The 26,024-nt window shown below is 31.8% G+C and overlaps 1 protein-coding gene across 1 annotated transcript; it reads right to left on the reverse strand.

The window, feature by feature from the left end:
• Positions 1–7,050: 7,050 nt before the first annotated feature.
• LOC143227494 (uncharacterized) lies at positions 7,051–24,210 on the reverse strand. Its single transcript, XM_076458935.1, has 12 exons — positions 24,007–24,210; positions 22,529–22,612; positions 21,542–21,721; positions 19,103–19,151; positions 17,473–17,568; positions 16,925–17,088; positions 15,099–15,294; positions 12,575–12,762; positions 11,928–12,062; positions 11,497–11,542; positions 9,171–9,319; positions 7,051–8,536 (listed from the first exon to the last, which is right to left on the reverse strand). Exons 1-12 carry the CDS (start codon positions 24,091–24,093, stop codon positions 7,370–7,372), a joined length of 2,541 nt encoding a protein of 846 aa, XP_076315050.1. The 5' UTR covers positions 24,094–24,210; the 3' UTR covers positions 7,051–7,369.
• Between the last annotated feature and the right edge of the window lie 1,814 nt (positions 24,211–26,024).

Here is a 26,024-nt window from a genome sequence, read left to right on the forward strand (position 1 = left end):
AGAAATAAAAGTATTTAATAATAAGGTTTTGTGTATCTTGTTTCTGTACTATTTTGGCGTTGCCATTCCCACATCATAGTTAAGTTTTTTAAAGTGCTTTTTACTTGTGTAATTATAAAGAAGTGAAAATAAGTCTTAAGAAGAAAGAGTTTGTAACACTAGTATATTAATAATCAGATATCCATCACTTAATTTGATCTGTAAAAACTTGATAGTGGTGCCCTATGTTTCTATCACAGAAATGCCATCTGAATCAGTGGTGCACAAAGTCCGGCCCGCGATGTCCAACGAGAAAGTCAAACAGAGTTCGCAACTGCGCGAAGATTAAGCGCTAGAGAAGAATATGCATTAGATTAGATACTGGATGGTTCCATATTTGTTTCGAGCAATAAAGAAAATTTAATAAGCAAATCTCGTTAATGCATAGGCATTTAATCATTGGCGCAATATTTCCGTAATTACGAAATCTCACGCGATCCAATGTTCGAGATTTACTTACGAGCCCTATTTTCATATTATTTCGTAATAAAAAATGGCAGCTAATCGTAAAAGGAAAGTTGACTACGAAAACCGGCAGTTTCATGATGATTGAACTGTGCAATAATGTTTTGTTCAACAACAGAAGAAAGTGATTTGTCTGCTGTGTGATTCGACAGTAGCAGTGGCGAAGGTATCCAATATAAAGCGTCGTTATGAGTCGAAGCATAAAGATTTACACAACGTTGTCGGTGATGAACGAACAGCTCGAATTGAATCTCTGCGGCGGTCGCTGAATCACCAGCAGAACGTTTTCTCAAAGCAGTCAGCAGATTCAGGTGCAGCATGTGAGGTCAGTTACGATATTTCGTTGATGATAGCGAAATCTGGCCGACCGTTCAATGATGGTGATTTTGTCAAGCAACGTATGATTACTGCATCGGAAAAGTTGTGTCCGGAAGCAGTTCGCAAGCTACAGACGGTGGCTTTGAATCGTATGACAGTTCAACGAAGAATCTCACACCTCTCAGCAGACGTGTCAAGGCAGCTTACAAATAAAGCATCAACTTTGTTTACTCCGTTTTGGCAGCAGACGAGTCGACTGACATCAGTTCAACAGCACAGCAATTAGTTTTTGTTCGTGGTGTGTCGTTTGATATCACAGAGGAACTAATCGGCATGGGTTCCATGAAGGGTCAGACAACTGGGTCTGCTCTATTCGAGGAGACAGTACGACTGTGTAGTAGTGTTTCATTGGATTTCACAAAACTGGTAAGTGTGACAACTGAAGGAGCACCAGCCATGACCAGAGAAAGTAGCGGGCTGGTAGCACTGTTGATGAAGCATCGAGGAAAGCAGAACAGATAGTTGAAGTTGCACTGTATTATTCGCCAGCAGAACCTGTGCAGTAAAGAACTTGGTTTCAGGCACTGATGGCATTAGTGACGAAAACCATTAATTTCATAAAATCATGAGGGTTCAATCACCGTCAGTTTCGAAGCCTTCTTGAAGAAATTGAATCAGACTGTAGTGACCTTGTGTATCACTGTGAAGTACGCTGGCTGAGTCGAGGGATGATGCTCAGAAGGTTCTGGGAGTTGATTGATGAGGTTATAGAATTCCTTAGAAGCAAGAACAAAGACACAGAAGTGATTTCCATGATTGATCCAGTATGGCAAGCTGATTTGACCTTTCTGGTCGACATGACACAACACTTGAATGATCTGAATTTGAAGTTGCAAGGCAAAAAATCAGCTTGCAAATCACGTCTCAGCTTTCAGGACAAAGTTGCAGTTGTTCCGGCAGCAAGCAGTATCAGGCAACTTCGTGCACTTTCCCACTTTACAGTCACAGCTACAGAAGAATCAGGACATTGACACACAAGTTTATGTTGGGAAGCTAGATACCTTGATTCAATCTTTCAACCCACGGTTTCATGACTTTGACCAATGCAGATTGTTGATGAAACTTTTTACTTATCCGTTCAGTGTGTCAGTGGATGACTCGTCAGCAGAATACCAGCTCGAACTTACTGATCTCCAGGCATCTGATGAACTGCGTGCTATTTACCGAGAAAACAGTTTGCTTGACAACACGTTGCCTGATACATTTGCTAATCTGAAAGAGAACGCACTTGTCCACACCAGCATGTTTGGCAGCACGTAGTGCTGCGAACAGGCTTTCTCGCATATGAAACTGAACAAAAACAACACTCGCAATCAGTTGACTGATGATCATCTGAAAGCAGCCTTGCGTCTTTCAACATCAAACCGGATATTTCTAAGCTTGTAGATGACATGCAGCACCATTTATCGTACTGACTTTGTGACAGCTGACTTATCATAACATTTCTTAGAATAATGTACAAACTCTTTGATGCAATCGTTAGTTGTGTGTTCTTAAATGTGATGTCCATCTTGTGTGAAACAACTGTGGGACGATTTTAATCTTCACTTTTTTGTGGCCCCCCAACGGTTACGAGAAGTCTGTTTGTGGCCCCTGACTCAAAAAGTTTATGCACCACTGATCTAAATGAAGTCTCAGAAAGACAAGATAAAACCAGGAATTAGTTAAAACATGATGAAAGTTAATAAGCTTACCGCGTAATTTAGAAATATTAGTCTCTTAGAATGGTTTTAAAAATTACCTCTATAAAAAACAATAATTTTACGGACTGTAAAACCAATATTGATCGACTTCAGTATTCGTAACACATTTTAGACTGTTACAGAAAAACGTCAACATGAAACATAACGGGAGAAAGAAAGATTGTATGATGACGCAAAACTTTAGTCAAATTAAAGACCTACTACAGTCTCTCATAGACTTGGATTACCTACCTCAAAGATCATTCCTATTATACAAACTCAAGGGAAATAAATCCCAGCTTGTATTGTACAAGTCTTTCAGCCGATGAAATGAAAATTGCGTTGGCAATAAATAGGGTCAACCAAGTACAAGTTGTGTTGAACAATGGTTCGTGGTGTGCTACATTTATCTAAGCCTTCCTAACTCCTAACTCGGGAATATGACTAACTGCACGGAGATGATTTGGAAAAATTTGTAGATAAATTACCAAAATAATGAATATATTTTAAAAGCGCTCGCTGAAAAGTGATATTAAAAAGCCTTTTTAATCGTGATTCACTGTGTTCAGTTTTGAAATAAATTTTCCTATGTTTATTCTTCAGATTTATATTTAATTTCAAAATTCGTTTGAACATTTTTGTTTTATTTTAAAGATATTCTTTCACTACATAACTCTTAGGTCATGCGGACTTCACGATGTGAATGAGGCTACATGCGATAAGTAGTTTTGTTTGTCAACACGTATGAAAAACATTTATACTTGCATAATGAATATTTCTTAAACTTTCCAATATTTTTCTTAGAGCACAACAAAAACCTCCATACTTACAATTACAAGATACTTTCTGTAAAGCTGACGACACAATCACAGAATTTAAATGATTGTTTAAATTGAGATCAACCATAAATGTTTATCTTCCTCAATAGTCATCTCCCCCTCCCAGTTCACGCCATGATATAAAAAAAGGAAGTTGGTAAGGACATGATATATTTTACTAATTTGTAACAAAATAATTTATACGTGTCAAAGGCAAACGTTCACTATTATTACTGTAGGATTTTAACAAATAAACTCTGGCAGTACAAGTCATTAACGTCTAGATTAAATTGTTAAAATTTATTATCTGAAATAGAAATAATAAATGATTGACTTACTGTGTTCGTTCATTTTATAAATAACCATTGACCACCTCCAAACGCACACACAACTTACAAAAGTATGGTGTGTGTGTGTGTGTTTTCTTATAGCAAAGCCACATTGCGCTATCTGCTGAGTCCACCGAGTAAACTTATTTAATACATTGCTAAACTGTTCACGTGGGTGTATTGGTGACGTTAACATCTCTAAGGTTCTGTAAAAGCAAGCTTTATCTTTGATCACGTATTGTCACAAATAACTGTCTGCATGGGTATTTTACTTGGGTATCAGATACGGGTTCGTTAGTTTTATAAACTTATAATAGAAACCACAAGTAGAAATTTGTATTCGTTATACACAGGCTAACAGTTGTGATATTGTAAATATTAGCGATCAGTACTTCGCGTTTTTTTTTATTATTATATTTAGCTTTCGGGTGATTAATGGTTTTGCATGATTTGTGAAACATTAAGTATTCTTTACAACATTGTCTGAAAAATCTATGAAGAGTTTATAAATGTATTCCAAACTTTCACCGATTGCATGTACATCGTGAGGTGATCAATGGTTATTAATAAAATGACGAATATAATAAATCAATCATTTATTACAGATAATAAATTTTAACATAATTCTAGTGTGTTTTTCTCATGGCAAAGCTACATCAGGCTATCCGCTGAGCCCACCGAATGGAATCGATCCCCTGACTTTAGCGTTGGAAATCCGTAGACTTATCGCTGGCCTAGCGGCAGTCAATTAAATCTACGTGTTAATGACTCGTACTGTCAGAGCATGTTTGTTAGAATCGTACAGTAATAACAATGAAAGTCTACCTTCGTAAAACATGTATTGTATGAATTGTAAAACGTATATAATTGTAATCATGTTATGTTAAATATTGTTTTCTGACAATTTATTATATCATTGATAGTCTTTAAACAATTGGTTGATAATTAAAAGAGTGAGTTTTAGTTAAGGTAACGTCTTTTTAGGACATAGATGGTTAAAAAAATTAATGTCCTTTTTTAGGACTCAACCTTTATAAAATATAAAATAATTTTTACATGTTACTTTATTTCGTCATAAACTAGATAAAGTATTAATTGTCTATTATACGTTTTATTGATGATGTAAATTGTTGTATAAAGTGTAAATTTTAATTATGATATAATAATACCCTTTTCAGAGCAATTTAAATACAGTCATGTATCGTATCATTTCATCGTTTTAACTGATGAATTAGCCTTAAGCGTCCTTTTTTTATGACGATTTAATTAATTAATTAATTGGTGCTAAGCATCCTGTTTAGAACGAATTAATTATAATTGATTGACTTAACCATATAATTAGTGATATCACTATTGAGACGTACATTCTACTATCATGGCCACCTGTCTAGTACCACACCATAATTTAAGACAGCCATAACTTAGTTGTGCCCCTGGCAACTCTTTCTGAACCGAAACGTTGTTCGCTCCTCTACCTAAAATTTTCTCTATTCATACCAGCCGTTTTTACATGTATATTTTACTCTACAAGTAAATTTTCGCGTCATCACAGATTATAATGTATTTCCGTTTCATAAATATGTACTTCTACTTAATACACATACTTTATATATGCGCACTATATGTACATGTTTTATACATACATACATATATATATATATATATATATGTATATGTACTACAAGTCCTACTTCATATACATGTACTATATCTACTTCTATTTCATACACGTGCACTACATGTTCTACTTTGTGTGTGTGTGTGTGTGTGTACAATATGTACTTATGTCGAAACGTTGTTCACTCCTCTCCGAGTGCCTTCTCTACCCATACCAGCAGTTTTTAAATATATTTTTCTCTACAAGTGGTTTTCTCGTCATCACGGATTATTGATTTTTCAGTTTTGCTTTAGAAATAAAACAATGTTTCACAAAAATTTGTTTCTAGAATGTGGCAGTATTTATAATTTGTTATAATGAAATATATTTATACAAAATAAAGTGAACAAAAGCTTTATATTAACTTTAAGAGCTTATGGTTTCAGCTGATAGCACCAGAATACAGATTAGATATATACATTAGTTTTAAAAATTCATTCAGAACTACTTTGGATCCTGAGATTCCAGTTTATAAATTGACATTTTCAATCGTCCCAACTGCAGTTAGGCGTTTTGCGTTTTTGAATTTCGTACAGAGCTACTCGAGGGTTATCTATGCTAGCAGTCATTAAGTTAGCAGTGTAAGACCAGAGGAAAGGCAGCTAGTCATCACCACCCACCGCCAACTCTTGGGCTACTCTTTTACCAACGAATAGTGGAATTGACCACCGTAACATTATAACGCCCCCACGGTGGAAAGGGCGAGCATCTTTGGCGCGACGGGGATACGAACCCGCGACCTTCAGATTACGAGTCGCACGCTTTCCCTGCAGTTAGAAATTATTATTAGTATGTTAAAAAATGTATTAAGAAAAATAAAATTGTGTCCGTCTTCGTAAACGATTCATCTCTATCTTTAATTAATCAATTTGAATTACAATTTAACTCTTAACCCATAACAGTAACTTTGAGACTTGTCCGAGATAAAAATACAACAGCCCGATAGGGATAGGCGTAGTTAGCAAATATTCTCTCTCTCTCTCAAAAAAAAAAAAAAAAACTACGTAATTAATTTATACGATCAGTTCAAGCGCTAGGTTCTTATTTCAGTATTGCTGTTTAACTCACTGACCTATTGCTGTAAATACACCAAAAACTATTGTTTTTAAAAGGTTTACATTGTTATACAACTCGCACGCGTTTAAAATACATCTAACAATATACACATTTATTACAGTCCTGACAGCTATTGTACGATACATCTTCCACAAACACAATGCAAACTTTACTTTTGGTGGACAAGAGACTTCATTTTAGTCTGCAATATACAGAGCTATAAGTGAAACTTATCTTCAGCACAATATCGTGGACGTGTTATAACAAGTTCGTTATAGTAGGTGGAAATTTGTAAGAACTTCCTATATTTCAGCTCATAAATCAGCTTATATATATATATATATATATATACAATTGAGTAGAACTTTCTATAGAATTTTTAATAGTAACGTTCGTGATATATTAACATTAGAGTAACTTTACAAATAGTTCCCGATACACTACCAACATTTTGGTTTAAATAACCAATTTGACATTTCCTAGATGTCCTTTGTTGTTGGGAGAGGTTTGTTACTATTTATACTATTTTTGTTATATAGTCATTTACAGAAGTACGATCTATATTTTGGTCTTTGAGCAATAAACGCCAAATTCAAATGTAACAAATAGAAATACTAACAACATAATTTTCTGTTTAAACATTTATTTTCATATTTCATGGAAAAAGCTGCGAGTAAATACAGTCGGTGTAGGAGCTTTATAAAATTAAACAGCTATTTAAACATAAAGCCACTGAAAAGCACATAAGACAATTTAATATAAAAGTATATTAATTAAGAAATAGCTTTAAACACAAAGTGTTAAAAATATAAATAAGAAGTTTCTTTATATATATTCATAAACTATACAAAGAAAAAAACAACTTTATTTACAAGTTAAATTAAAAACAAAAACTTATTAAAAAGTATTAATTCATAACTACAAGAATCAAAAGAAAATCTTCATTTAATATTGTATAGCATTTCTGGCTTTCGTTAAAGCTTCCAAGAATAAAGTCCTCACATTTTTCTTCAAAAATCTGATGCACAAAGACAATCTATTTTCAAAGTAGATTTTTAACCAATACCCATGAGTACGAAGTTGTGGAAATTTATCTTCATCATAACATATTGGAGGTTCGAGTTCAGCATCACTAGTCGGCAAATTAGCTGGGTCCTTGTCCATTTCAAAGGAAAAAATATTGGATTTAACATCAATTGTTTTTAGTACGATCAAAGGTGAGGGCAGACCTTCTGGACGAGGAAAGGAAGTAAACTCCATTTTTTCACATGTCAAAATTAAGTGAAAATTTGTTACTATGAGAAAATGAAAGTAATTCTGAAGATGAGTTTCCTTTTCTAGTGGGCCATTTGTTAGAACTCTTTCACAAAAGAAAACTTTAGCATTAGGAGTAAATACCTCTGAAGATAGGAAACTGTACTCTCCAGAAACAAGTAATGATGTAAAATCACTATATTTTAGCTTAATATCCAAGTTGTAAACCAAAATCAAGTGATCTATTAGTTTATTTGTGTCATCTGCACTGCATGGAGCTAAAACAAAGAGGTTAGTTTGACTTGAACTTTGAATATAGAATTCTAAGTAGCTGCTGACAGGTCCAACAAGAATATTAATCAGAGCAGAGGGTAGCCAACACTGATAGAAGGTTAGATGAGGTAGAAAAGAGTGACCATAAGACTGTAGCTTCCATAAAGTTATTACATTAGGAGTTAGAACCACACACAATGGGATTTCATGCCTTGTTATTGATCCAGGGAAGGCTACAGGAAGAGCAACTACCCACGTTGACCACAACACTTGATCTAACTGATCAACCATTATCAGTTCATTGAATTTCTTACTGGATTCATGCTGTCCTTCCTGTACACCCTGAAGTAATTCCAATAAATAGTTTTTAAAGTTCAAGTTTCTAGTGTCTAGACGGGTCACAAGTTCTGGGAGCATCATTTCACCAACACTGAAGTCTTTAGAATTCATTATAGGGCTGGGAGTGAATCTCACTGTGTTCAACATCTCTTGTGAATATGTAGAAGGTGGGTAATCTGTCGGTTTTTTATTATTGGTTGTAGTCAATGGACCAGGAGGTTTTAAATGAGATGAGTACAATATTTGCTATATTAAAAAAAGATAAAGTTAATACAGATTAAATTTTGCAATACTTACTACCCAATCCTTCTAAAATAATCCTTTTTGTTGTGAAAAACAGGAAATTAATGGTATTGTTTAGAATAAGACACGTGGAGAAATACAAGATATTCATAATCACACAAAATTGTTATTTAAAAAAAAGGTTCCCCATCCCTTAATTTGCCACATTTAATACAAAAAAAAAAAAAAAAAATACATTTTACACAGCATTAAATTTCATAAAAGTTATAAATTTATAAATCAAACTAATTTGAGACAGGTTTGAGGTTTTCAAATGTTGCATGTTCATAAGGTTATGGATACAGTGATATTTTATGGATTAAGTTTCTTGGGTCACTGTTACAAGTAGTACCTAGAAATGTGAAAGTCATTTGCACACATGCTAGTTGAGAACTAGCATTGTGATTTTTGTAAATGGGTCTACAGTTTTTACAGTTTCGAATTCAATGTTAACTTCCTAAACAAAAAGTTATACATCAGTGCCAAACCTACCAGAATGCTTTCCCTGCAAGATAGAAGAAATGAAGTGTAGCATTGTGGAATTTGACACGGTAAAGGTTAAAATGAATGCCACAATACTATAACATTCAAATCTCACCTGCTCCTTTATAAACTGGTTGTAGAGACGAAGCCAGTCACTACCCCCTAGCCTCCTTAATGTAGCCACTTGATAACGAAGCTCAGAAATGCTGCTATTATTCTTTGTCAGATAACTTGGGTAGGATGACCGAGTCACTGACACGATCCCTAAAACCAAGAGTAAATTACATCAACACTTTCTTTTTACACGGTGGATCAAAATACAGTGTAATTCAAACTTTTGTCATCACCTCTGTTAGAGGTTAGACATCAATATAAAGTATATAAATAACTTAAGTGCACTGACATAAGAAAAAGCTGAGATTTGAAAAAAAAAAAGAAAAAACTTTAAAAAGAAAGAAAAGAGCACAAATAATTTAAATCAAATCACGAGAATAAGCCTGTGGCAAACATGAAGTCAACAAACAATAGAAAGAACTGAAAATAATGACACTGAATAAAATAAGAATAGTTTGAAAAGATCTTGAAACTGGGGAAAGATTAAGAACTATAACAGAAGAAAAACAGCAGATAAATAGGTTATAATAGGTTAAAAGAAATTAGAGTAATAGAAGTGATAAGAGGTAGTTGAGAAGTCAGGCTGGAAAATCAAAAACATTCCAGTTGGCTCAATATAAACTAGACATAAGAAAAAGGTAATAACAAAACAACAACAAAGAAAAAAAAGAATCAAAGTAGTTTTATAAATATATATTGTAGTACTTGTAAAGGTGACCTAATGCTAGTGATACTTAAAGTTTACCAAATAAGACATCTTTCAAAATTAGAAACTCAGTCAAGAATGAATACTTTAAGATAAGCTATAGAAATAACAATTGTCCACAGCTTATAAAGTTTTAAATATTATGTTAAGTAATTATTTTACATCTTCCAAAATATAAATCTTTCATTTTAATATTCCAATTGAATAACTAGAGAATACAATTACATGTTCAGGTTTCCTTTTAAAACAAGTTAGAAATATTTTTAATAAGACAAGTTCAATCATTCATAGCTATTAAAGAACAAAGTAAAATAACAATTTGAAAGTCTAAATTTTAATGAAATATGGGACAGTGCAAAATTTAATATTTTTGTAATTTGAGAGTTAGTGTAACTGAAGTGCAAGGTTTAGCACACTTCTTAAATTAACTATATTCTGGGCTTTTACAAGAGACTAACTTTAGTAAATTTTGTGAAGTTTATGGCAAAAGATGTAGAGTAAAAGTTCCAACTAATTACAGCTTACTCCATGAAAGAGGTTCAGGGTTTCTTTTTTTCCTTTGTTGTTGTTGTTTTATTCTACAGAATACATTTTAAGCTCAACAAAAAGCAGAGACCCATCAGGTTTTGAAATCTATCATGTGATCAGACTATTGTAGTTACAAAACTATGGATATGCTGAACTAAAAACTAAGTTAAAGTTCAAAATATTATGCCCACCAGTGGCCTAACAGAGATTGAGGGCTTTAATTGCCATGCTAAAGTTTGACATAAGTTATGGAATAGATATAGTGCAGATAATTTAAACATTATGTATGATAAAAACCACACAACTAAAATTTAGTTCAACTTTGTTTGGTAAGTGTTACTACTTAGTTAAAATGTTAAAAATTATATTAAATTCAATTAGGTATTTAATATTTTTTATCTGAAGACTATTCTATGCACAATCAGATAAAACAAATACCCAGCTGTTATTAATTTGTGGACTACTGATCAGAGGAAGAGTAGTCTACAAAATACCTACATACAGGAGGATTCAGTAGTCCCTAGAACATAATGAAACTGACCACCACTTTTATAAAAATAAAGCTTAAAGCTGAAAATATGTATTGTGCCGAGTAGCAGAGCTCGAGTCTCACAGTCTACTTTTCAGTAGAATAACTATTATGCTCAGCCCTTATTTGCATAAGAAACATTCTTTATGCCCAGCTCGTATTTAAGCGAGATTGGTATATATAATTAGGTATGATTATAGTTATTTTTAGTCAGTTATTTATTGAACTTTGAAAAATACACCAGATGATAAAACAACAAAAAAAACAACTTACCAAATCTTGAAAAATACCTTTAGGTATGGTATTATGTATTACAGCTGCTACAATTGTATTTTAAAGCAAGAACTACAAAAACATGTCTTAATACTGTGCTACTGATATGTTTGTCCCATGGTTTTAAGCTTTCAAAGCTATTTTGAAATCTTTAACTCACCTTTTAGATCAGTGTGCTCTTTTCTTTTTGAAGGCATTTTAACACTAGCCTCAATATTTCATTCTACACTAATCACAATCAAGATTTTGAACCTTTGACAGGTATAGTGAAAATAACATTGTATACAATACCTACAGGAGAGGTACCAGTACTTGTTGATGCACTAGTCTTGGGATCCTAAATTTAAAAACAAAACAAACTCCAGTAACTAGTAGTGTTTGGAAACAACGAAAATACTGAGGTGAACAATCAACTTGTTAAAAATGTCCTTTTAGTTGTAATAAACATTTATTTGGATTAATTCTTGTACCAATACCATATACAATGTTTCACGTACATATATTCAATGATTAGATTACAACTGAAGACATTTCATTACCTTTTATACCACCAAAAGGTGAAATAAAGACTTCACACATAGAAAAACAAACACTACTTAGAAAAGAAAAGGAATTGATTTATAGTTACTCATGTAGTTAAGTTTGGTAGAATAAAATAACTATACAGTAAAATGTTCTTTACTACATTTTGTTTAAATATACAGTGTAAGAATAAAACTCACTGTACTTCTTGGTACAACAATACCAAGCTGTGCCCCCTTCTTTGGGAGTCTTCCTTCTTTTGCTGCCTTTAATGCTTGCAGAACAGCAATTGTATCTAGTTCTTTTTGTGTTGCTTTTTCACCATCAAGTGCAACCTTGAAGAAATATTCCTATTTGTAATATTGCAGTTAAAAAAACTGCTTGTGAAAAAACATTTTAAAAAGATGAAATCAGATTCATATTGTCAGTCTTCACTTACACAATTTTGTTTAATAAAAACACATTTAAATTAAAGTTTAATAAAAAGGTATGAAAAAAAATGCAAAAATGTTCAGAAACTTACAAATGCAAGGCATTATACAAGAAACGTTCCTTGATAAAAAGAACTAAAATTTAAAAAACCACTTTGCTACAAAAAATGGAACTACCACTAGTTTTGAAGCCATAGCACATTCAGAAAGAATTTAAAAAACAAATTTCATACAGTTTATCGAGTTCAATTTGCAATATGAAAAATTCAAATTTTTCATTGCAATTACAATGTTAGTTTTACACTTGATTTAAAACATTTACAAGAAATAAAACTGACGTGCATATTTAAAATACACAATTACCAAGGGTGTTTTTCTTTTTCAAAAAGATAAATTAAAGATAGTAAAAATATTACCTCATCTGCTCTAGTATCAAAAGTTGCTAATGCTTGAGGACGAAAATCAACAATACTTGTTACAGGATTATCAGCAAGATGTAGAATTTCCAAGCAGGGAAGAGTCCCAAGATACTCAACCTCAGCAATTGAATCAATTTCATTATGAGTCAGGTCTAACTCAACTACAGAGTAAAGTCTAGAAAGTCCTTCAGAAAAAAAGAAGTTTTACTTTAAAAAAGTAAAATAAGATTTACTTACTGCCAAAGATTGTTAAATGACATAGAATACTGAAAAGTCAAAAGTAATGGTGAGAAACTTATTATTTCAAAGAACTCTGAAAACTCTTAATAAAGTCCCTGAACATTAGAAACTAAATTTTAAGTTATAATTAGACTTATGGAAATAGAAGTACTGTACTTATTTTTGTAATTGATTCACTACTAACTTTTCTACAAGAAACAAGTTGAATTTTTAATCGGGTATTAAAGTGCTGCTTTAAAACTGAAAAGTTAGTTTATACTTTCAGCTTTTTCCATATTAATATTCTGGGTTCTTTGGAGAGTTACTTAAATGAAGAAAAATGTAGTAAAAGTAGTAGTAGTATAAAATTAGGTAGAAATACTAGTAATCAAGTTGTTCAACCGAGGATTTTGTTTTAAGCAGATTTTCTTTCAAATTAAATGACTGTTAGAAATAAGATTGACTTGAGGGCCTTTGAAAAATGTTTGAACTTAAAAACTTATAATAATGCATAGGAACCCTGTACTAAATGGACATTAACCATTTCAAAACAGTTGGTCAATACAAGTCAATTGTATTAATCATGTCTGCATAAAACATCCCTCAGTTTATTTAATGAGGATTTGCATGCGGATTAAACACAAATTGGTCACATTACAAATAATACCTACACTTACAACAGAAAGTGTTCATACCCCTGCATGCCAGAGTGTTTTTTTTTTACTCAACTTAAAAAGGTATCACAAGTAGGCTCATAGGAGTACAACATATAAATATTATACTAACACACATCTACATAAATGTTTTATATATAAACAGTTTTTGTCATTTAATTTAAACAAATAACCAAAAATAGAGAGGAGCAGAAAGTGTTTGTACAGTTCAGAACGTGTGAAAAACTGATATTCCCGTAAAAAAATTTTAGTTTGGCAAATAAACTACATTATACCATTCCAGAACTAGACACTGGGTTCATAATTATTGGAATTTAGCAAAAAAACTTACTTCCCACAATTTAGCACCATCTGTCATTATCTGCTTGGTCATCATGGCAAACAGGAAACAACAGTCCAGCAATTTAACAAAAAACAAAAACGAATTACTGTAACCATACAAGTCTTGTGCGTCTCTTTCCAGTATTGCTACACAACTTAAATGTGCTGAAATCTACTGTTCAAAGTATAATTGTCAAGTTTAAGTTTACAGGATAAACTGCCAACCTCCCTCATTCTGGACGCCCCCCCAAAATTCCAGAGAGAACGAAGAGGAACCCTCGTTTAACATGTAATGACATACAGAAACTGGAAAGGGCAACTGGGGTTGAAGTAAGCAGCTCTACAGTTACAAACATGTTATGCTCTTCTGGGTTAAAAGCATGCAGTCCTTGTAGAATCCATATTTAAAGCCTGTTCATTTAGAAGCACAATTGAGGTATGCAAGAAAGCATGTAGAGAAATCCTTTACCTATTGGAAGAGTATTCTTTGGACAGACGAGACTAAAGTGAAGTTCGCAATATTTTCCGTAAGAAGGGGAATGAAATCTTCCAAAGAACACCATCTCTACAGTTAAGCACAGAGGTGGCTCGATCATGCTATGGGGTTCCTTCAGCTCTTCTGGTGTAGGCAGCCTTCACTACATCAATGGAATTATGAAAAAAGAAGAGTACGTTGATATATTAGGCACTTATATCAAGAATGATGCTCGGAACTTGCGGTTTGGACATCGAATCTTCCAGCACGATAATGACCCCAAGCACACATCGAAATATGTGCAATCCTGGTTCTGGGGTGGCCATTGCAGTCACCCGATCTCAACCCAATTGGAAACATTTGGCATGAGTTGAAGAGCAGGGTTCATCAGTGCCATCCAAACAACTTGGAAGAGTTGAAGGCCTTCTGTAAAGAATAATGGAAGAAAATACCAGTCGAGTACTGTCAAACGATCATGGAGGGCTATGAGGAGAGATTGCGTTAAGTAATTCACCTGAAAGGCTACACAACTGGCCATTAAAGTAGATGCACAAACACTTTCTGTCCTTCCTATGTTTGGTTATTTGTTTATAAACAGTTTATTTGTTGCTAAATTTACATACAAGTTTATTTTGATGCGAGTTAGTATAATAATATACTTTCATTATCCTAATCATGGTACTTAAGTTATGAGGAAAACATTACTTACGATGCAGGGGTATGAACACTTTGTCGTAACTGCAAGTGTTGCTTCTAGTGTTAAAAAGTTAGTTTCGTACAAAATGAGAAATAACTACAGCAATAAGCCATCTAAAAAGACTATGTACCTTACCTTGTATGGATTTTATGGAATTGTGATGAAGCTTCAGTGTGCGAATATTACCCAATTTTGTGTGCAAGTTTACAACATGGCTTATCCGATTGTAGGACAAATCGAGGAGAGAGAGGCGATGCAGATAATCTAAATTTTCAACGTCCGATATGTAGTTGCGACTTAGGTTCAGAATTTCTAGAGAAACTAGAAGTCTCTGGCATAAAATAAATTAAAATATCTTAAAGTGAACTCAAGCTGTTTAGAGATTTATATTCACAATAAGCTTTTTAAAATAAAAGCTGTATTTAAGGACAATGTCTATATAAAAAAAAAAAAAAAAAAAAAGATGCAATACAAGTAACATTGATCAACACCTGAAGTAACAAGTTGAAATAACTTGAAAAAAATGTAAATCTTTAGTAAACTAAAGAACACAAGATTCTAATGAAAAAAGTATAAAAATTGTTTGTTATATCAGTTTCCATGTATTCAATAACAAACTGCTGCCCATAATTTCACACTGCCAACCATATAAAAAAAGGCAACTGGCAAGTAACACACTGCAAGTTCTTAGATCATTAAGAAACAAAGAGCAGGACTGATTATCACTTCATAAAGTCTAGCATTAGGTTTTGCTTTACAACCCACTGACTATGGAGCACATACCCTGACAACCAGGCTACAACAGGTCTACATTATATAATGAAAGACAATATTCAGCAGTCTAAACAAGCCATTTCTTTTGTCAAAGATGTCCTTACAAAAGAGATAGAAGATCTGCTTGCAATTACTATTAAGTTTCTCACAGGGATAGTAGATAAGAAGCAACTAGTAAATAACCATAACCATCATTTTTGGCTACTCAGTGGCATTTAACCATGATTGACATACAAAACAGCCTGCAATGTCTAATCTAGGGTTTAATTTTTAAGCTGTAGATTTCTGTACTAAAAAACATTTAGCCCTCCCCCCCAAAAAAAACAAAACAAAAAAAAACAACAACAACACCAAAACAAAACAAAATAAAAATGTCAATAAATCACACTTACAACAGATGAATCAATAGAAGAAATACAGTTATGGCTAAAGTTTACTTCTTCAACACAGTGCCATGTAGGCCAATACATTAGATCGTCAGTTTCTCTCCAGTGAACATATTCACAGAGGAGAAATGATGCCAGTGAATCCCAATGACCGATGTATCTTTATAGTGATCAAGGATGTCCTTAATGAATCTCCCAACTTGAAACGTTCTAAAACTCCACATCCATCCATCTGAAAGAAAAATTTAAAAGTTTGAACTTTTTCAAATTTTACTCATTTCTTTGGATTTATTTTACCTAAATTACAAAATGTGAAAAATTAAAATAGTTTGTCCAATTTAACATGCAACCATACAAGTTTAAAATCTAACACCATTTCAACACATTAGTTTTTAAAGTTACATCTTTAGAGAACAAAATTTTAAGAAAGTTTTTACTGAAAACAATCAAGTCCACTTCAAAGCCTTTCTTTCAACATTTTAAATTTATGTTTAAAAATGTAATATGAAGTTATGCTGTGCTACATTAATTAACTAAATAGAATAGATACTGAAAGATCACAGGTCAATAACAAAGCAGGAGACGAGGTTAGTTTTTCATATTAATCTAAATAAATGGAATTTCTTGATGTTGCAATAGCAGATGAATCTCACCCTAATAATTAATCACCAAGTAACAAGTTATTACAAAACTTGTTTATTCTTCAGTATTAGATTAAAAACAGATCTTACTATAAAATCAGCAATTTAAATACATTGTTATGTGCCTTAATATTAAGCATAACAGAAAAGATGGACTAACTTCAAGGATTTTAAGAGACTTAAAAGGGGAAATATCAAAAGACAGTCTGTTAGGTATAATGTTGCTTTGGCCAACAGGATCATTACTGCCCACAATCTTTAAATGATGCAATTGAGAGATAAATTCCAGTAAGTGACTGATGTCTCGTTTGTTGTCACCAGAAGCTGAAAAAAATAAATAAATCAAACAACCATTTTATTATGTACAATTCAATATAAACACCATTATAAACCATGCAATATGCAACTGGTAGCCTTGTACTCCTCTCCCACTAACATATTCTAGCCATAATTAACTTCAAAACATCTAATTTTACTACATATTACACACAGTTAAATCTTTGCACTGACGTCCTATGCATTCCTTGCATTTTAAATGAAGATTTAGCAAACTGATGTACTATAACATTTCTATTACTAATAAAACATTTATATCACATAGGGATTATTTTAATTAAGATTCACATAAGCCTAGAACAGTTTCTGATAATGTTACAGTTTGCTTAATACAAATGTGTTATTCTGCATGCGACTTCAAAAGACACTTACAACATGGAGGTTCAGCTAATTTTAGTCTCTCTGTCAAAGCGTGGAGCTGTAGCGAAAAAAACGTATATTTTCTTCCACTTCTTAGTAGCTCATCACCTGGAAAATTAGGAGTTATATATGCTCAACAACTTAACTGACATGTAGTAACTGTTTTTCATAACTTGAAGTTGTAAAAAAGTATTACAAAGATATCAAGTTACATTAGTAAAATATAGGTTATAAATACGTTTGAAAGCCAACTACATTATTTCTTTAATAATTAAAATGAGCATTATTTTAACAAAAAAAAAAACAAAGGTGGTACAGCTCCAATTTCATAAAATTTTAAGATAGTCAAATAAAAGCTAGCATGATTTTATTACAACTTGTGCTCTAGTAGACAGCTTTGTTTTCAATCACAAGCAACCATGTACATCTTTTTCCACAAGTTTGGACTAGCTATTTCATTTAAATTCAATTTTTCTTTGAAGTTAATTTTTGCTTGACTGTTCAAGTAGCAAATTTTCTCTACATAAACATATATAGAATTCCTAAAGCTTGTTTGTCCAGAATAAGTTTCAAGTATCGTTAGAAAGTTTTATTCAAAGAGTCCAAACTACATACCGATTCTTGAAAGTTACCAGTTTTTAAGCTTAGTAAAACTTAAATACAAGGAGTACAGTACATAACATTAAAATGCAGTGGTCATCAATGAATGACTGTTGGCTCCAATTAACTTTAATTTGTCATACTTTGTTCATTCAAAGCTATACAATTGATCCCCATTGTAAATACATTGATATTTCTGAACAGTCAGCTATGTTTACCTTCATAATAATTTAACATTTATACCAACTTTCAACAGTTTACATTTAGTCCATTTCATACACTGCTCTAAACACCTTTTACCTCCTCCCTTCTTTACTACAGGTTTTATTGTTTATATTTGCAAGTTCTTGTTTCAACAGGTAAAACCATGTTGTACTGAAGGCTCATAACCAATTCATAACTTTGTAAAGTAATGGTATACAAAGTATGAATTAGTTGTAAGCCTTCGATATGACATGGTAAAGCTAAGCCTATGCAAGGTTGTTTGTCTGACAATGCAAACAAACATTTTTAAATAGACCAGGATTTAACACAATGACTGAAGAAAAAAAAAAAAAGAAGTATAGATTAAATGCTATACATGAAAATGATAAAAGTAAAATCAAAGCAAAGGGCATAAAAATGACAAGTGTTTGTGAGTCACAGCTATGATATCGCATGCATACACATTATGGAATATTATGTAATTCCAAGTAATTGCAAACTTAAATTTTAGTATTTACTATTTTGCGAATTCATTTAAATTTAGCTTGCTTGCAAATCTTAATTTAGGAAATGCTGCATACAGCACATAAAAAAAAAAAAAAAGAGAAGAAAAGAGAGAGACATTAATTTGAAACTAAGATTTTTTTTTAATGGTAGCCAAATTAGTAGGTTCAGTTATTTTGGCCACATTTACAAAACATGTAAATTTATAATACTCTGATAATCAGAAGAAACTACAAAAGTTACAATATTTATTTACAAAAATTCATCTAGATTTTGAGAGAGTCTTAAAGAACAAGAGATGACAATAAAGGCTTGTTTGAAAGACACAACTCACCAAAAGTAAAAAATGTTTCTGCTAAGTCTTCAACAATAGTCCTAACTTCCTACACGAAACCACACAGAATTAATAAGGTTTGAGAACTAAGCAAAAATAAGAAATGTTTCAATTAAAATAACCATGTAAACAAAATGGAAAATGTGAGCATAACTACAGAAGAGGATACATTTTCCTTATTTTTATATTAACTCGTTAGATGCAGCTAATTGATTACTAAATTTTGGTTGGTTGACACTTATTTTTGCACTTTCCATATTTTACAGCAATAGCTTGAAATAAGTTAATACAAGCATGTGCTGTAAACTGCCAGTGTTGTCATTTTTAACTCTTACTTACCAAGAGTTTCCAAGAAAATTGAAGAGAAAATTTTTTAGCAAAAATATTTTCTTACAAAAATTTATTTTAAGCTACTTTGAAACAAATTTGAAAAGGCAGATTTTGTTTAAAAAAAAAACAAAAACACAAACTTTCATTGTAGATGCACGAAATAGTTAAAGTATCAAAACAGGTGGTTTTACAATTACAATACATTTAAATTCTGGCATTTGAAAGAAATTAACTTTTCCAAGGTATGAGCTAAATATGGGGATAAATTAATAAATTGTAAAAAAAAGTTATGATAAAAAGTTGTTTTATTTATTTTATTTTTAATAGTGAAAACCCATTAATCCATTTGATAATTTAATTTTAGAAGAGAACATCAAGTTCTAAACAGAAGTTAATATTGAAAATAAAGGATAGCACCATACTCTACTAACTATCAAGCAATCCTCATAGAACTGTTGTCACCATTTACCTTCACATGAATACAAAATGCGAAGCCTGAACATTCCAGCTTTTAACAGCTGTGCAAGACATTAAGAAATAAATTGAAATTAAGAGGAACATTGCTAATGTATTTGTACTTGAAACAGAAACTTGTACAGGTGGTTTAAAAACATTTCCAATCTAAATGAGAAACAAATCAGGTTGATGTGTAGGAAATACAACAGTTCAAGTCTAAAAATGATAAAAAGAAAAGAAAAATTGATGTTATACGAAAAGAAAACATTGTGAAACTTTATACGTGATATTTTCATTTCCAAGATTATTCATTAAGACTTTTGGATTTATTAGATCTTAAAAAGGTTTTATTAAAATATTATTAAAAGTGATAGCTAAATTATGCATAATAAATATTCTTCAGAATTCTAAGAAGTACTTTTACAATACTGATTTTACACAAAAATAATCAAATCCCTAAATTACCTTGATGGAAGTTTTGGCAGTGTTAATTATCTACAAATATAACCAAATAGTATTGTAAATTTAATTGAAGTATAGAAATTTAACAGAAGATATACAAATCAGATATAATGCTGAAGTTTAATTGGTAATTTCAAAAAGAACAAGAAAACGAATTTTGTTACCTAGTGTATTGTAGTCATGTGAGCATTTCTTGATTGGACAGAATTAGAAGAAATTTACTGAAAACCTGCCTTAAGGAAAAACACATGCAATTTATGAAAAGCAAGTATAGTGTTTGGTATAAAGTCTTTCTAGTATTAATACTTCAATTTATCGAGCCCATTGAATAATTACATCAAGTATGTAGAACTCCCTCCAGAACATATGTCAGGTATAAATAAAGTGTACTTGCAGGTCACACCATATGAAGTAAAAACAAATATTAACAGCTTTCTTCAGCAAAATGTCTTTACCATATTAAGTACAAATATAGTACTAGTAGAATCTATATTTAACAGTGGTGTTATAGTAAAGAATTATGAAAAATGTTTTAAAATCACTCACAACAGTAGGTGGATCAGATACAATCATTATTAATAACATACATTTTAATAGTTCTTAAATTTATAAAGCAATATTTAAAATATTCTAAATTTATGCAAGAAATGCAACATTTTTCAATTATCCCCTCCAATAAGTATGAAATTTAATAAGCGATTCACTTCAACATTACTTAAGTTAAAATTTTTTCCTAGCCTTCAATCTTGTTTGATGGTTTTGAATAGCTAAATCAGACCCCCCCCCACCTTTCAAGATCTATTAACAGTTCCCTTTAACACTATATTCATAGGCATGGTTTTTAAATCAAATTATGTACGTTACATTGCTTTCTGTACAGAGAATTATTAATTTCTCTTTTAGCACATGCTCCATTCCATAGGAAGTTGACAGCTAGTTTGAAAGAATTCTTAATGGCTCTTATAACACAGAGTTTACAGCAATATTTATAAAATGTACTATTAAAAAGAAAATAGTTTAAAATGTAATTAAAATTCAGTAACTGAACTGGTCTTGAAGATACTTAAACTAATACTGATCAAAAACAGAAGTACAAGAGGAAATTATATATTTTGTGCAAGTTTTTTTTCTGGTCTAAAAACGTTGTACATTTATCTGTATATGAAAACATAGGATAACCTGAAAACTCACATATTTATGAAAATCTAGAAAGTTGGCGAGAGGTGTTGGCAGAACTCTAAATCGATGAAGTAAGTTTTGAAGGTAAATTTCAAGGTCAACCTGTCTGTTTTGAATAAAAGTTTCCGACTGATTGCCAAAGAACTTCTTGGGAGGGAGGAGAGATTTTTCCACATTCCAATGAGCAACAAGCTAGACAAAGAAAAAGTTGTGATATTTTGATAAACCTTTTCACTGATGATTAGATTTTTAAAAAAATCTAATAGTATATGGATAAATTGCACATTATCAGAAGATGGGCCAAGTTAACAATCCTGCAAGGTTGAATATCAAATGTAAGAAAAAAAACAAAACAATTAAGTTGGACTAATGGTTGCAATTTTGCTTTTCATTGTATACCCACATGTAGTGGGTGTGTGTGCAATATTTGACCTGACCTACAGGTGATGCACATAGGATATTTATACAAGTGTTAGATGGAAAATAGAAGTGTTTATTAAAACTGTTTGACCACTCCCACCCTGATCATAAACCAACTCATTAACATATCAATGTTCATTTAGTCGTAGCTAAGATAGAATGAGTAATATTTTAAACTAGGCATGAAAAACAAAAAGTGAGAACATCATTTTAGATTATTATATTTATCAATACCTAAAATTACAGGGTTTACAAAACCATCTTAAAAAAATATTTTCTTGTATACTGTAGGCTCTAGTACTCATTTATGTCCTTTTACACCTTGGATACATTCAGGTGAAGTTCAAAACAAAGTGAAAATCCATTGAATAAAATGAATGAACAAATTTAGTACCACAAATAAATACACCTATAAAATGTTTAATTTATCTATGTCTTATGCGAAGACACCATACGCAGACTACAATAAGTATCTCCAGTCATTTACCCCCCCGAGCAATATTTGTATCACAGATAGATTGTAAGTGTTTTATTAATTTTAAAAAGTTGTATAACAGTGTACAAGTACACAAATATTACCTTTTCTTGAAGTTCACGGAACTCATTGTAGCGTCGTTTAACTGTCCAGGAATATGGAGGCAGATGCATAAGAATAACATAAAGCTGTTACAAAAAAAGTACACAAGAAATCATTAATAAAAAAAAAAAAACGCAGGATATTCAAAAAGCAAGACATCAGTAAATGCTACATACAAAATGTAAATGCATAAGATGGTCTTCCATCTTTATAAAGAAAAACAGATATACAAAATAGAATTATTGTTTTGCCACATTACTAAGTGCTCACCTCATAAATAACACTGTCAAGTATTTGTTTACTACAAAACATACAATGCACTATATTGCATTGTATATTAACAATACAGTTATTAAATATACAATATTTAAATATGTTACTTTAATCTTTTCTAGATAGGAGATTAAAATCTCCTTCTGAAATTACTAGCAATTTTAGATTAAACGAAACCTACATCTTACAATTGCATACACACTTGTTTGTTGTTATTACACTACAAAACACTACCACATAACATACGAGTTATAACTTAAGATATTTTTGAAAATGCTTTTACCAGCCATCACATGCAATGACTTAAAATACAAGATTTTTTTTAAAAGCACAACAAAAAGGACCCAACTTCACTAATCAAGGTAAGGAACAATAACTAGTCTAATAGTGATTATAAAACTAATTTTAAACATTTCAATAAATAATTTTTTTTTTTTATACTTTACCCTCCCAGTATATTTCAGATATTTTATTATCTATTGTAATATTATTATAGAACGTTTAACCAAACTGTCAATATTCCTCCAATTGCCCAGTAACAAAATACAGTCACAGCTACTTTAGTTTAAGATTCCTGTAAACTTACACCATAAAATCACAAGTTAATATATTAGTGTTGGTTATTGATATCCCATAGTGCTGACTATTTGCACACATTTTGTAATTATGTTCCATCTTGCACCTGTTGTCACTCACAAGTAATACTACACATGAAAGTTTCAAATGAACACGAAGTAGAATGCTTAGAAAAGAAAATCCTTCAATTCTCTTTCATCCTAACACAGTATAATATAAAAATATTTTAATTCTGAAAGGGTAACGTCAAATATTTCACTTTATTAATACAATTCTATGTTAACTTTTTTTTTTGCAATTCTCACTCTGTTAGACACATACAACTAACCTAAATGAATTGTTATTCCAATTAAAATATAACACCAACACCAAACAAACGTTGTCGGTACTAATTAATAGTAATATTTAATACCAAATATACTATTAGGCTAAAGTCAAACTTAAGTGGTTATTCCCCTTCCAAAATTTTTTTAAACCAAGTTACTGTGGATTGCACTATTATAGATTATATAAAAATGACCATATTTCAAAATAGGTTATTAGTAGGACACTTTATTATACGTCATTAAATTACATAACCACTCCCACCGAACAACCAAGAACACTAAGCAAAATAAACTAAAATACATACAGTAAAACCATCACCCCGTTCAGTTTGGACAATTCGACATGTGTCTACAACAGTTATCCATAATGTAACGGGTGTATATAACGCCATAACGATCAAAAACTTTTTAACCACAACCTCCCAAAAACAGAAGTTTTATAATTACTATTCATTTTGTGATATTTACATATGGATACCTCCCACTTTTGTTCTGCTAGATGTCGCTATAAATCTATCATTACAATAAAAATATGATTTAAAATAATAAGTTAATACGAAACTTCGTACAGCATTATTTTACAACTTTAATTGACATAGAAACTATTAAAATGTGAAAAAAAATAGTATAATAAAATTAAAACTTTCAATTAACTGTTTGTTTATATAAACCAATTTTGTTAATTATGTATAAATATGTCGCATGCAATAAGATCCAGTATCAGTGTCATAATTAAAGTAGTAATATCTATTCTAAAATTATAATTACTTTATTTTTAAGTAAACATGCTTTTAATAATTTTCTGAAAAGTTTGTCCAATATATATATATATCGTGATATTTTTTCCCCACGTTTTCCTTTTCTATTCGCTTAGAAAGGCAAACAAGTATAAATCGCAATTTATTAAAAATGTTTCACATTTTAACATTGTTGGCATTCTTATCAAAGTGCAGGTAAATTGACTTTAGAAATAACAAACCACAACACAACTTGTATCCAAGTTATATATTGTACGCGGTTAATCTCCTTCTGTACTTTTGAACTCTTCCATTGAAAATATCACAAGAGAACAATTTAAAGTATAATGTTATGTATTCTAGTAACAAGGTCGTGTAGAGCCGTACGAACACCTGACATTTATAAAACTTATTTTAACTAATGGAATAGCCAGATGATATGGGTAACAAATGCACTCTGGAAGAGTTGCTCCTATTTTATATATATTTAGTAGTTAGCTTGCTCAGTATAGAACAGTTCATTAGATATTCCTTTGCGAAAGAGCCCTCCATTTAAAGAGTAGTGCTATGTAGCATCATGTGTGTTTATCATCAATATAGAGTTGTCTAGTTATTTGGTGTTACGAACAAGTAATGTCCGTTTAAATATTGTTTCCTTGTGAATAGTCTCTTTACTTCAAATGCAACAGGCAATTAGTTCGATTTAAGTCTGCATTACATTTTCTTTCATATCTCTAGTCATTGTTGTTACTTGTCTTACCTTAAAGGGGCCCGGCAAATTCATATTGTTAAGGCGTGCGTCTCGTAATCTGAGAGTCGCAGGAATCCCTGTCGAACCAAACATGCTCGCCCTTTTAACCGTGGGAGCGTTATAATGTGAGGATCAATCCCCCTATTCGTTGGTAAAAGAATTGTCCAAAAGTTGGCTGTGAGTGGTGATGACTAACTGCCTTTCCTCTAGCCTTACACTGCTACACCAAGACTATCTCCATTAGCCGTCCGTAATTACATAGTCCATTTTTCACTCAGTAAGATTTCATTTGTTCGTTTATTTTTGAAGCACCAATACCACAGTATCGAAACTCAACTTTTAGTGTTATAAGCCTTCATACTCATCACTAAGCTACACAGAGGTAATATGGTTATGTTAATATACTTTTATTGATTATCGCAGGGGTCACCAAACTACGGCCCTCGTGGTCATTTTGTCCGGCCCACCACCAGCTAGCCGCTTGGAAATAAAAAGTTACATTTCATCAAATGTCCGACTGTCATAAGAAAATAAATCACACCGATGGTCGCTTTAAGCTGGCAAACACAAGACGTTATGGTAAAATGAAACAAGGCTGTCACGCGCATTTGTAACCGATAGCAAAATTCTTCTTTCATCCTTGCTGCCCATTTATTCATATCGAGGCACATATCTATGAAAGCATTAGGATTTCGAAAACAAATACAGAATTCTCCCTCGTCCCATCGACTCGTCTTGTAAATTCAACGGCCTTGGGTTACCGCTTCAGCAAGCTCATTTCCTTTAGTAGTCGGGTTATGCGCTTTTTCATAACTCGTTCTTAGGTAAGTGTCGT

This window comes from Tachypleus tridentatus, chromosome 9 (assembly GCF_004210375.1).
Source record: "Tachypleus tridentatus isolate NWPU-2018 chromosome 9, ASM421037v1, whole genome shotgun sequence".
Taxonomy (NCBI): Eukaryota; Metazoa; Arthropoda; class Merostomata; order Xiphosura; family Limulidae; genus Tachypleus; species Tachypleus tridentatus.